Here is a 13,054-nt window from a genome sequence, read left to right as displayed (position 1 = left end):
CCACATGGCTGTGCTGAGAGCAGGGAAGCTGAGGGATGCCAGGGCTGAAATTCCATCCTGAAGTACTCCAGCACTTGCTGTTAGCAGTGTTGGTTCCTGCTCTCACCCACAGACACTTAATGCCTGAAAATAATCAGATTTATCCCCTCAGCTGAGACAAAATCCAGCGCTGTATGTGTTGGGTTTGATTGCTTTCCCATCTGTCACCACATTTCCTTGTCCTCCAAGGAGACTCTGGGTGTTTTAGTCACTCTGTTTGTTTTCCTGCCTCTCTCAGAGGCAGGCAGGGAAGAGATGATGCCTGTAAACCTGTCTGGACTTTGAGGATGATCCTCCTGAGCCTCATGTTTCACTCCAATAGCCTGGATGTGTGTTTTCCTCCACCGCCTTTAATCCGAGGATGATCTGGCCAGAGGAGTGGGAAAGGATGGAGGAGCAGCTTCTGTTTGAGCTTGTTGGGGATGAAATATGGCTGCTGCTGCCAGGCTGGATCCACAGGCTGGCATCTCACACCCCTCAGATGTGGGATGTGGTGCTGGGTGGTGAAAATGTCATGTTTGTAGAGGCTGATGTGTCCCAGAGCCTGAGTCCATGCCCTTTCAGCTGTGGATGCTGCTTCTTAAACTCCATCTTGGGTCTGCACCTCCCTCTGTCTCTTCATTTTGGGGGAAGAAGGGAAACCTGAGTATTTCTCCTTAACCTGAGTCCTCCTTTGCCCTGCAGGTGGGAGATGTCACAAACAAGAAGCCTCAGCGCCTGGTGACCCAGTTCCATTTCACCAGCTGGCCTGACTTTGGGGTGCCCTTCACCCCCATTGGGATGCTGAAATTCCTGAAGAAGGTGAAGACCTGCAATCCCCAATATGCAGGAGCCATAGTGGTGCACTGCAGGTGAGTCCTGCTCACAGCCAACCTCTGGGTCACCTGGAAAGCATCTCCTTTTTCAAAGGAAATGAGTTTTTTTTTTCAGTCAGGACTTTTTCATTATCTTTATTTAACCTGTGTTAAATGGGGATATTCCTCATGGGGACATGCAAAAAAATGCATGAATTGAAGGAAGTTCTTGGAATCAGTGATTTTAGGGTGTTTCAACTCATCTGGAGGGGTCATTTGGCTTGGCTGGATGCTGAGTGATGCACTGGTGGCATCTCCCTTGGCACGAGGAGATCGCCTTCCTCTTTGGGAGAAGGCATTGCTGAGCTGACAGATTGCCTGGAGCAGTGGCCATGGAGATTGGCCTCACCTGGAGTGGTTTCAGGCACAGCAGCAACCCTGGGGGAGCCACAGGGGCTTCCACATTGCAATAAGGAGAAGCACCATGGTTAAAGGCAGAGATGGTCACATCTGCACCGTCCCAAGTTCATTTTTTTTTTCTTCTTGGGAAGCAAGAGGAAAGGACACAGATGGGCAACCAGCCCTGTGTGACCCTCTCTGCTGGTTCCTGCTCTGCCTCAAGGGAAAGGAGTCCCAGTGCTGAGCAGGTCCTTTTCCTGGAGAGCTCAGCATCCCCTTCCTCTGCCCCAAACCCAGGCATGGCAGAGGGTGGAGCTGACTGTCCTTGTCCCAGCCAGGTGCACTGTGCTCCCCTTCCCTTATCTCTGTCTCCCACTTGGGGCTTGGTGCCTCCCCAGCTGATTCCAAGAGCTTTGTCTTCCCTTCATGTCTGCTGGTGTCATTGAAGGCAGTCCAGTCCCACCCCCTCCCATGGGCAGGGACACCTTCCACTGGCCCAGGGTGCTCCAAGCCCCATCCAACCTGGCCTTGGACACTGCCAGGGATCCAGGGACAGCTACAGCTTCTCTGGGCACCCTGTGCCAAGGCTCCTCATCCTCCCAGGGAACAATTCCTTCCCAATATCCCACCTAACCCTGCCAAAAGAGGGAATTGGGGTAAAAGTGAGAAAAGCCATGGCTCATGACCACAGAATGAGGGATTGGTTTGGGAAGAGATCCCATCCCATTCCACCCCCTGCCATGGCAGGGACACCTCCCACTGTCCCAGGCTGCTCCAAGCCCTGTCCAGCCTGGCCTTGGACACTTCCAGGCATCCAGGGGCAGCCACAGCTGCTCTGGGCACCCTGTACCAGGGCCTCCCCACCCTCCCAGGGAGGAATTCCCTGCCAATGTCCCAACCCTTGTCCTGCAGTGCCGGAGTGGGACGCACGGGCACGTTCATCGTCATCGACGCCATGCTGGACATGATGCACACGGAGAGGAAGGTGGATGTCTACGGCTTCGTCAGCCGCATCCGCGCCCAGCGCTGCCAGATGGTACAGACAGATGTGAGTGTGCCCTGCCCTGCCCTCGGGGCAGGCATTTCCTGCATTTCCTTCACCCACTCAAGGGATGCGTGAGGGTCGTGTCATCCCTCGTTTTGGGTGATTGTCTTGGTTTGGAAAGACGGTGTCTGCTAAGGAAGGCAGGAGCCTCCCCTGGAATGGAGAAAATTATTCCCCCCTCCAACTTGCTATAAAATTTAAATGAAGAGGCTCTCAGGCAAAAAAAAAAAAAAAGGAGCAGGAAATAACAGTTCTTTAATAGGAAAGAAACTATAAGTATAAAATAAACAATGCAGTAAGCTAAAACACTGACAGAGTCAGAACTCAACCTGACACCCTGTGGGTCAGGGTATTGGGAGCAGTTCTATTGGAAATGCGGCTGCAGCCCTCCTGAAGTGTCAGGTGTGGTTCTGCTGGAGCAGGGATCCTGTAGAAAGGTGTAGTCTTTCTGTGGGAATCCAGGGGAAGAAGAGGCAGCTGCTGTTCCTCTGGGAAATCCAGTGGAGAGGCTGTGCTGGTGTTCCAGAATCTCCAGATTATATCCGGGTAGGAATGCTTGGCTCCTCCCCCTGGGCTCACATCTCCCAGTGGGATGCTGTGGTTCTTATCAGCCATGTAGTGACATTCAATGGCTGTTATCAGCAGATGTCCCCTCCTGAGGGAGGAGTGATTGTGATCACTCAGAGAGAGAAATAAGGAAAACTGCCCACTTGACAAAAGACAGCTGCCATACAGATGGTGATAGAATACATCTTGCTTTGCAGTCTGGAACAATGATGCTGCATCATGTGAGCTCTTCATGGGGTTCTTGCTCTTTTTAATCCCCTTTGTAGAATCATTAAATCATTTAGGTTGGGAAAGATCCTTGAGATAGAGTCCAACTATACCGTCAGCACTGCCAAGGCCACCACTGATCCATGTCCCCAAGTGCCACATCCACAGGGCTTTTAAATCCTTCAAGGGATGGGGACTCCAGCACTGCCCTGGGCAGCTGTACCAGGGCTGGACAACCCTTTCCATGAAGAAATTGATCCAGTATCCCACCTGACCCTACCCTGGCACACCTTGAGGCCATTCCCTCTCACCCTATTCCTTGTTTCCTCCTGGCTCTTCCCTCCTGTCAGGGAATCTTGTGGAGCCAGAAGGTCTCCCCTGGGCCTCCTTTTCTCCAGGCTTGGAGAACATTTTGTGTCACATCTGCTTTGCTTGGTGTGGTAAATAAAGCAACAGTCCCCATTTGGTGGCAGGAAGGTTGTCACTCAGTTTTTTGGGCTCTCAGAGGGTGGAGAGGGGGGTGGTGGGTTTGTATACAGCAGGGTGAAAAAAGCAAAGTAACTTCTATGGCTAGAGTGGGAGTTATGAGCAGTAAGACCAACTTTAAAATGGAAGATTTCAGAGAGACTGAGACTTGATTTTACTCCCTCCTTCTCCCTGCACCCCTGCAGATGCAGTATGTGTTCATATACCAAGCACTTCTGGAGCACTATCTGTATGGTGACACAGAGCTGGAGGTGACCTCCTTAGAGATCCACCTCCAGAAGATCTACAACAAAGTGCCAGGGACCAGCAGCAACGGGCTGGAGGAGGAGTTCAAGGTGAGTGTAGCTGGTGTCCTGTCCTGGTGGATCTGCTGGGATGGTCCAGGCATCACCTGGCACTGGAGGGCTCTGAAACTCCCCTCTGCTTTGCTCCTTGCCTTGCAGAAGCTCACTTCAATCAAAATCCAGAATGACAAGATGAGAACGGGCAATTTGCCAGCCAACATGAAGAAGAACAGGGTGCTTCAGATAATTCCATGTAAGGCTTGTTTGGCTGAGTGTCTGGTGGGTGTGGGGAGAGGAACTGGGCTGGAGAAATGGGGCAAACAGGGACCTTGTGATGGCCAAGGAAAAGGGCAAAATGCTGTCCCTGGGGAGGGACAAGCCCAGGCACCAGTCTGGACTGGGGTCACCCAGCTGGGTGGAAAAGCAGCTGGCAGGAAAGGACCTAGGGGTCCTGACAGACTGCAGCCTGAACCTGAGCCAGCAAAGTGCCCTTGTGACAAAAGGGACAGTGGGGGCCTGGGCTGTGTGGGACAAAACTCTGCCAGCAGGTCCAGGGAGGGGATCCTGCCCCTCTGCTCAGCACTGGGGAGGCCACACCTGGAGCACTGGGTGCCAGGACAGGAGGGACAGGGACAGACTGGGGACAGCCCAGGGAGGGGGCTGGAGCATCTCTGCCCTGAGGAAGGGCTGGGAGAGCTGGCACTGCTCAGAAGGAGAAGAGAAGGCTCCAGGGGCCTCATCCCTGTCCATCAGCACCTGCAGGGAGGGTGCAGAGAGGACAGAGCCAGGCTCTTGCCAGGGGTGGCCAGGGACAGGACAAGGGGCTGTGGGCACACACTGACCACAGGAGGGTCCCTCTGAACAGCAGGGAACACGTTTTGGCTGTGGGGGTCACCAGGTGCTGACACAAATTGCCCAGGGATGTTGTGGAGTCTCCATGCCTGAGGATATTCAGACTTTCCCTGGACACAGATGGGCAACCAGCCCTGTGTGACCCTCTCTGCTGGTTCCTGCTCTGCCTCAAGGGAAAGGAGTCCCAGTGCTGAGCAGGTCCTTTTCCTGGAGAGCTCAGCATCCCCTTCCTCTGCTCCAAACCAGGTCATGGCAGAGGATAGAGCTGACTGTCCTTGTCCCAGCAGGTGTACTGTGCTCCCCTTCCCTTTATCCATCTCCCACTTGGGGCTTGCTGCCTCCCCAGCTAAAGGCCATGCAGGTTTATCCCAAATCTCAGATGGTTTTGTTCTGTTCCAGATGAGTTCAACCGAGTAATCATTCCAGTGAAGAGAGGGGAAGAGAACACAGACTATGTAAATGCTTCCTTCATTGATGTGAGTCTTCTGCAGTCTTCTTCCCATCTTCTCCCAATGGAAACCACCTCATGCTGCTTCCTTAGGGAGGAATTTACCCCAAACACTCTTTTTATGGGGTTTGTACAGCTCTTTCCACGTGACTTTGCCTTGTGTCACTCGATGGTGCTGGGTTCTTTCTCCAAGATACCCCCAGGTGTATCCAGCTTCTTGTGGGAGAGGAGAGCTGGAGCTTGAGCAGAGCCTCCAAATCCTGGGCTCACTTCTGCCCCTCTGGGCTCTGCTGATGGCTGTGGAGAAAGGATCCATGTATCCATGGAAATAACACAGCACTGGCCATTTGGTGAGAAAACATCCACCAGATTAGCTTAGGGAGCAATGCATGATCCCAAACCCTTGGAGAGGAGCCAGGTCAATCCCATTACACCTGTCTGGGTGGTGGCAGCAGGAGAGGCAGGGAGGTTAAGTGCTGTCCTCACTCTGAGGAGGAGATAAGTGATTGCACTTCCTTCTCTCCTGAGCAATCTTGTTGCCTCCAGGGAGACATCTCAGATGAGTGTTGATCTCCATGCAGTGATGCCAGTGCTGGCCAAGTCACAGACCCTGCTCTTTTCCAGCCCAATTTCTGTTTTCCTCTCCTAATGACACAGGGCTCTTTTTTTTTCCCAAAAAGGCAATCACTGGGTTTACCCAGTGACTAAACTAAACTAAAACCAGTTTATTCCCAGTTCTAACATCCCTAATTAATTGCTGCCTGAAATCTCCTTTGCTGGGTGCCTGCTGTGGCTGTGGGAGCAGCCAGGAGCAGCTGCCTTGTTGTGCATCCAGATCAGAAAGCTTCCATGGCACGTAAGCAATTTGGGCTGAGGATTCAATTTCCTGCCTCTGCTGAACTTTGCTTAAATGACAAACTCCAAATGACGAAGCATCTGCAGTCACAGTCTGCAGAGAGGGCACAGGGGAGTCTGAGGAGTTTGGAAACAAAAACTCTTTGTGGCTGTGGAAGAGCCAGAGTCATCCAGCCTTCCTGCTGGTTTCACAGATCACAGAATGCTCTGAGTTGGAAGGGACCTCAAAGATCATCTAGTGCTGTTTAGTTTTGCTTGCTTCTTCCCAAAATCCCTGTAGTATTTTCAGGGTTCCCCCGTGGCAGGAAGGAAATGATGAGTCTGACTCCATGTTCTTAGAAGGCTAATTTATTATTCTATTCTATTCTATTCTATATTATGCTATACTGAAGCTATACTAAAGAATAGAGAATGGATACTTACAGAAGGCTTAACAAGGTAATAATAAAAATTGGTGACTGACTCCTCAGAGTCTGACACAGCTGGCTGTGATTGGTCATTAAGTTAAAACAATTCACATATTGGATAAACACTTTCCAGCCACATTCCAAAGCAGCAAAACACAGGAGAAGCAAATGAGATAATATTGTTTTTCTTTTTCTCTGAGGCTTCTCAGCTTCCCAGGAGAAGAAATCCTGGTGAAGGGATTTTTCCAGAAAATATGATGGTGACAAATGCCCAATAAAAATCATACCTGGAGTTCTTGGAGCTAAGGCAAAGCTCTGCTCCAGCACTCAGAGCTTGCAATATTGCTTAGGTGTGCTGGAAACCCAAATGGATAAAGCTGGGTGTGTGCAGGGGGTGTGATCCTCCCAAAATGGAAGTGAGCTTGGTAAGGCAGCCATATCCAAGGGGTTCCTGCTGCTGGTCTGACCCTGCTCCCAAATTGCAGGGCTATCGCCAGAAGGATTCCTACATCGCCAGCCAAGGGCCGCTGCAGCACACGATAGAGGACTTCTGGAGGATGATCTGGGAGTGGAAATCCTGCTCCATAGTGATGCTGACAGAGCTGGAGGAGAGAGGCCAGGTAAGCTCCCAGGATCAGCTGCACCAAACACCAGGGAGATCAATAAATGAATGAACAGCAGGAGTTTGGAATGGGATGATCCTTAGGGTCCTTCCAGCCCAAACCAGTCTGTGATTCTGGGAGGTTGTGAAGCCTGTGGGATCCCACTGTTAGCATTCACAAACACATCATCACAGAATGATTATATGCAAGTGCTTTTATTGAAGAGCTCTGGTTGTCAGGGGTACAGACCCAAATCTGACTCCAAAACACATTTTTATACCCTAATTGTTATATAACTACATATTAATTATTAAACTTATATTGTTCTACTGTATGCATTGATCTCATCCAAGCATGGACTCCTGTAATCTCCAAACTCCCCAAACATCGTTTCTCATGATTCTTGTTGCTGTGGGGGGTACCAGGTGTTGGTTTTTCTGGGTCTGGATTGAAGGCATTTAAGGCAGTAATTCGTGTTGGGACTCAAGTGTTTATTATTTCTCATCAGTAAAACAGTCTCATTAATGCAAGTTGGGCAGCTTTTCATTAGGAGGTACAAAATGGCCAACAATCTCTTGTTCCAAGGTCTTTTAAGACTAAACTATCCATTTAAGAACTGACACCTGGATTATTTTCCCTTTTAACCCAATAACTGATCCCACAGAGCAATGGGGACTTTTCTGCCCAATTACAAAATGCCACCCAGACCCATGGAGAAGAAGGAAGAAGAGACATGAAGAAGAAACCCAGGGTGACACCCTGTGCCCTCCATCTTGCTGCCATCCACAACATACTAAAAATCCCAAAACCTCAATGTCTCACCAAGTGACACACCCACACTGCTCTGTGCAATCTATTTCACACTTTTGTGGATTCTAGTTTATCCTGAAGTCTGGGAAACTTTCTCCATGAATGAGGGTCAGAGTCAGTGCTGCCCTGGGGGTCAGGGCACCCCAGAGCAGACAGAGAAATATTCCCAGTGCCCTGGGTTTCCACAGTTATGATTAAACAATAATCATATTCAATTACCAATCATTGCATTTAACAATCATATCATTTATCATAGTCATTAAATGATTATACAAATGCAGTTTTGCATGATCCAGTAAAGCTCAACACCACCTGGTGCTGGGCAGCTGCCAGGAGATTCCTCTATCCAAATCCATGAGAAGAATAGGAGTTACCCTGTGGCCTTCTTTGTAAGAGCCTGAATGAGGGATGCAGGACTCCAGGCAGCTCTCCAAAATGCAGTTTATTCCATCCCAGAGGTCACAGCAGTGCAGGGTGGTGGGTGACAGAGCTGTGCCCACAGCTGTCAGCTCCAGCTGCAGGCAGGCCTGCAGACCCTGAGTTTAGGTTACAGTGCATTATAGACTTTTCTTTGCTGAGCATCTCAATACAGCAGAACCAATCTATACCTTACCTTTTACCTATAGCCCATCATAACTGCTGTCATTGCCATATTCATGGTACTGTTCTCCAAAGTCAGTACATTACAGTTTAAGCCAGAAGTTGTTTTTCAGTTTTCTTGCAGTAGAAAATTCTGAGACCTTTTTTCTACTTGCAACATTTGCTGGCTTGTTTGCCTGTGCTTTCTGCTTGGTAAAAACATCTTCTTGTTTGAAGTGGGTTTATCCTTTGCTCTAAGTCATAAAACCCCTTCTAACCAACACACCCTTTGCCCCCTTGGTTATGCAGTCAGACTGGCTCAGCAATTCTTTTCTTCTCTATCAAAACTTGCTTCTATCTCTATTCCTTCATCAAACTCTACATTCAAAAATCTTTCTGCTAAGCACACATATCTGTGATTCTTCCTTGTCAAACTTTGCTCCTTCCCAACACTCCTGTGCTGCCTCCTCAGGAGAAGTGTGCCCAGTACTGGCCGTCCGACGGCTCCGTGTCCTACGGGGACATCACGGTGGAGCTGAAGAAGGAGGAGGAGTGTGAGAGCTACACAGTGAGGGACCTGCTGGTGACCAACACCAGGGTAAGAGCCTGGCTGCTCCCCCTGGGCCTGCTGGTGTTTGAGGGTCCCCAGGATGAGGGAAGAGATGAGAATCTTGACTCCGTGTTTTGTTATATATATTATATTAAAGGAAGTTATATACTAAAACTACACTAAAAAAAATAGAGAGAAAGGATTTCATCAGAAAGCTAGAAAGGAATGAATAATAAAATCTCATGACAGAGTCCAGCACAGCTGGCTGTCATTGGCCATTAATTAAAAACAATTAACATGCTGGATAAACAATTCTCCAAATCACTTTCCAAAGTAGCAAAACATGGAGAAGCTGAAGCTTCCCAGCTTCTCAGGAGAAAAGATCCTAGTAAAAAGATTTTTCAGAAAATATGTCTGTGACACCTGGGGACCTCTCTGTGCTCCTGGGTTTCACTGCCATGAGCCCTTGCTGGTGTTCCCTCAGCTCCTTCAGCTCCCCATTGTCCCAAAGGGATTTTATCCCTGAGAGTCCCTGTCCTGCTGCTCATTCCTGCTGCCCTCACCACCAAGCCTCCCTCCTGCTCCCCATTCCCCACACTTCCCCAACTCCTTGCCCTGGGAATGCCATTCCTCCACAAGCAGCTTTCCTACAAGGATTTTGCTTGCTTCTTCCAAAAATCCCTGCGGTATTTTCAGGGTCCCCCATGGCAGGAAGGAAATGATGGATCTGACTCCATGTTCTTAGAAGGCTAATTTATTATTTTATGATATTCTGTTTTATTAAAGAATGCTATCCTAAAACTTATCTCCCTCCTGCTCCCCATTCCCCTCACTTCCCCTACTCCTTACCCTGGGAATGCCACTCCTTCCCAAGCAGGGATTGTTATCCCAAAGCCCTGATCCCCCTGGGTTCCTTGGTCCAGATCCCTCAGCCTGACTGGAGCTGTGCCCTCCCCACAGGAGAACAAGAGCCGACAGATCCGGCAGTTTCACTTCCATGGCTGGCCAGAGGTTGGGATCCCCGGGGATGGGAAGGGGATGATCAACATCATTGCAGCGGTGCAGAAGCAGCAGCAGCAGTCTGGCAACCACCCCATCACTGTGCACTGCAGGTAAAGCCTGGCTGGAGCAGCTGGGCCACCCTTCTGAGGGATCTGCTCCACCAGGAGCTTGGCAGATGGTCAGAATCCCAAATTGTGTCCTGGATAAAATGGGAGAGGCTGGGGTGGGGTGTTTTTAGGGTCCCCCATCGTTGGGAGGAATGATGAATCTGACTCCCTGTTCTTAGAAGGCTAATTTATTATTTTATGATCTATATTATATTAAAGAATACTGAACTATACTAAAGAATAGAGAAAGGATACAGGCAGAAGGCTAAAATGATAATAATGAAAAACTTGTGACTCTCTCCAGAGCCCTGACACAGCTGGCTGTGATTGGTCATTAAGTAAAAATGATTCATATGAAACCAATCAAACAACCACCTGTTGGATAAACAATCTCCAAACCACATTCCAAATCAGAAAACACAGGAGAAGCAAATGAGATCAGAATTGTTTTCCTTTTTCTCTGAGGCTTCTCACCTTCCCAGGAGAGAAATCCTGGGCAAAGGGATTTTTCCAGAAAATATGACAGTGACACTGGGGCAGGGCTGGCTCCTCCAGTTCTCCAGAGCTTCCCAGGTGGATTGTCCTGTGGGCAAAGCCAGCAGGGGTTTTCCCTCAGCTCCTGGTTTCTCTTTCCCAGTGCTGGAGCAGGAAGAACGGGCACCTTCTGTGCGCTGAGCACTGTCCTGGAGAGGGTGAAGGCAGAGGCCATCCTCGATGTCTTTCAGACAGTCAAGAGTTTAAGACTACAGAGGCCACACATGGTGCAGACACTGGTAGGTGCCTCCTGCCCCTGCCAGATCCTCAGCAAGGTTGGGCTGGGGGCTCAGTGTTGAGCAAAAACCTCTTTGGTTCAAGGTTTTTGCTCTCCATGGAAGAGGGAGTGAGGGGAGATGTGGGTTCATCATCCCTGGAAGTGTCCAGGGCCAGGCTGGACAGGGCTTGGAGCAGCCTGGGACAGTGGAAGGTGTCCCTGCCATGGCAGGGGGTTGGAGCAAGGTCATCCTTAAGGTTCCTTCCAACCCAAACCATTCCAGGATCCATGATTCTGCGAGGGTGGGCCAGGAGCTGTCTCCCCTTCCTCTTGTTAAGGCATCAAATGCCTTTTAAGCACTGACAGAAGTTGTAGGAACCTCCTTGGGGACATCCTCAGGCACAGTCCATACATTAATGAGCTGAAATTCCTGGAGTGGCTGTGGAACCCTGCAGGTTGGTAGGGCTGGAGCAGGTGGGGCTGGGTGAGGTCTTGCAAGAGGGGTTTGTTTGCTCAGGGTTTTAGAGGAAAAATCTTTTGGGATCCAAACAGAACCTCAGAGCAGGAAGGGGAGAAGGGGAAAGCAGAATTTCTTTTGCCGTGAGTACCCCAGGAAGGGTTTGGGGGTCACAAGGGGGTGGGACCTGCTCTGGACACCTGCCCAAAGATGAGGTGCTGTCTCAGGTGTGGATTTCCCTGCTGTGATTTGTTCTCTCCCACCCCCCACAGGAACAGTACGAATTCTGCTACAAGGTGGTGCAGGAATACATCGACGCCTTCTCAGACTACGCCAACTTCAAGTGAAGAAAAACAGGAACAAAACTCCACACCCACCCTCCCAAAAACAAATGACAGAAGAGTTGCCTTCTTTAATATTTTGTAATATTCTGTTTGTTAATATACCCCCCCAAACAAAAAAAAGAAACAAAACCTATGTGTATATATCTTAACTGTTTTAGAGGTTGGTACCATAAGCTTCATATTAGCTGGAGATTTTATATGTAGCAAAGTGTTAGTGCAGATACTGTTGGCTCCTTTTTTTCCAATGTTTTATTGGGGAATTAAATAGCTTGATGTTTGGATTAATATTGTCATACCATCTCTCTTCTGGAGAGTTGATACAGGCTGTTATTTTGTTTGTAAATCTTCTTTTTTTTTTTTTTTTTTTTTTTTTTTTCTTGAGGGAGTAAAGCCTTTTTTTAAAAAAAAAAAAAAAAAAGGAAAGAAAGATATCCTGGATCTCATCTGAAACAAAACCCAAACCCCACCACCACAACCCCACCAGCACAAGCTTTTCCAAACCTGCAGGGAAATGGTTTCACATTTTTCTGCTGGTCAGCTCTTAAAAAAAAAAATAAGGAGAAAAAAGAAAAAAACAAAAGCTCATTCTGTGTGTGTGTTTATATATAAATACCCTCATTTTTGTACCAAAAACTAAAAACTTTGCTCCCTCAGGGTCAGGCCACCATGTACTGCTGGTTTGGAAACTGTAATTGCCACACAGCAGCACCCAAATGTTGGGATTTCGAGCCCAAAAAAGCAAAGGCCAGACAAACAAAAGGAATTTTGCTCCCTGAAGGAAAGGTCTGTGTGTTTGGAGCTGGATTTTAGAGCAGGGATTGGGGCTGGCCCTGTGGTCACTGCCATCCCTGCTGGGGCTCTTTGCCCCAGGTGAGCTCCAGCCCCAGCTGCTGGAGGAGGTGTCAGATTATTTTTCCTGGCACCCTGGGAGATCACAGAATGAGGGAATGGTTTGGGGTGGAAGGGATCTCATAGAATATCCAATCCCCACCCCATCCATGGGCAGGGACACCTCCCACCATCCCAGGTTGCTCCAAACTTCATCCAACCTGGCCTTGGGCGCTTCCAGGGATGCAGGAGCAGCCACAGCTCCTCTGGGCACCCTGTGCCAGGATCTCACCACCCTCACAGGGCAGGATTTTCCCCAAATCCCCACTCCAGGCCTGCTCTCTTTCAAAATCCAAAAGCTCAAGAAATATCCTGAGGAGCAGGGGTGCAGCACTTGTATATTAGGAAAAAAAAAAAACAGGTTAATATGGTTGATTTTATTGTTTTATTTCTTATGAAGCAGTGCCTGAGGAAACACCTTCCTTGTTCCTCCTGCAGTCAGGGGCACCATGCCCAGTTAATGGGGGAGCTCCATCCCCTCTGCTGGCACTGGGAGAACTGGTTTGGAGCAGAGGCTTCGCCCCAGGGATTTCTCTGGACACCCCAAACAGTGCTGGGGAGCACAGGGTGGGTGGCAGGGC

The 13,054-nt window shown here is 49.2% G+C and overlaps 1 protein-coding gene across 2 annotated transcripts in view; it reads left to right on the top strand.

Annotated features, from left to right (window-relative positions):
• Positions 1-12,109, top strand: part of PTPRA (protein tyrosine phosphatase receptor type A) — a 124,254-nt gene extending 112,145 nt beyond the window's left edge. For both annotated transcript variants that reach the window (XM_084204173.1, XM_084204174.1), the window contains exons 14-23: positions 724-890; positions 2,145-2,280; positions 3,723-3,872; positions 3,981-4,074; positions 5,073-5,149; positions 6,869-7,003; positions 8,847-8,972; positions 9,885-10,036; positions 10,671-10,806; positions 11,514-12,109. In XM_084204173.1, the coding sequence (XP_084060299.1) occupies positions 724-890; positions 2,145-2,280; positions 3,723-3,872; positions 3,981-4,074; positions 5,073-5,149; positions 6,869-7,003; positions 8,847-8,972; positions 9,885-10,036; positions 10,671-10,806; positions 11,514-11,588 (1,248 nt within the window). In that variant the 3' untranslated portion in view covers positions 11,589-12,109. The remainder of the gene's footprint in view (positions 1-723; positions 891-2,144; positions 2,281-3,722; positions 3,873-3,980; positions 4,075-5,072; positions 5,150-6,868; positions 7,004-8,846; positions 8,973-9,884; positions 10,037-10,670; positions 10,807-11,513) is intronic.
• Positions 12,110-13,054: the final 945 nt, after the last annotated feature.

Source organism: Fringilla coelebs, assembly GCF_963513975.1.
Source record: "Fringilla coelebs genome assembly, chromosome: 4".
Lineage (NCBI taxonomy): Eukaryota > Metazoa > Chordata > Aves > Passeriformes > Fringillidae > Fringilla > Fringilla coelebs.
Note: the sequence above shows the minus strand (reverse complement) of the source record. Positions and strands in the feature narration are given on the sequence as shown.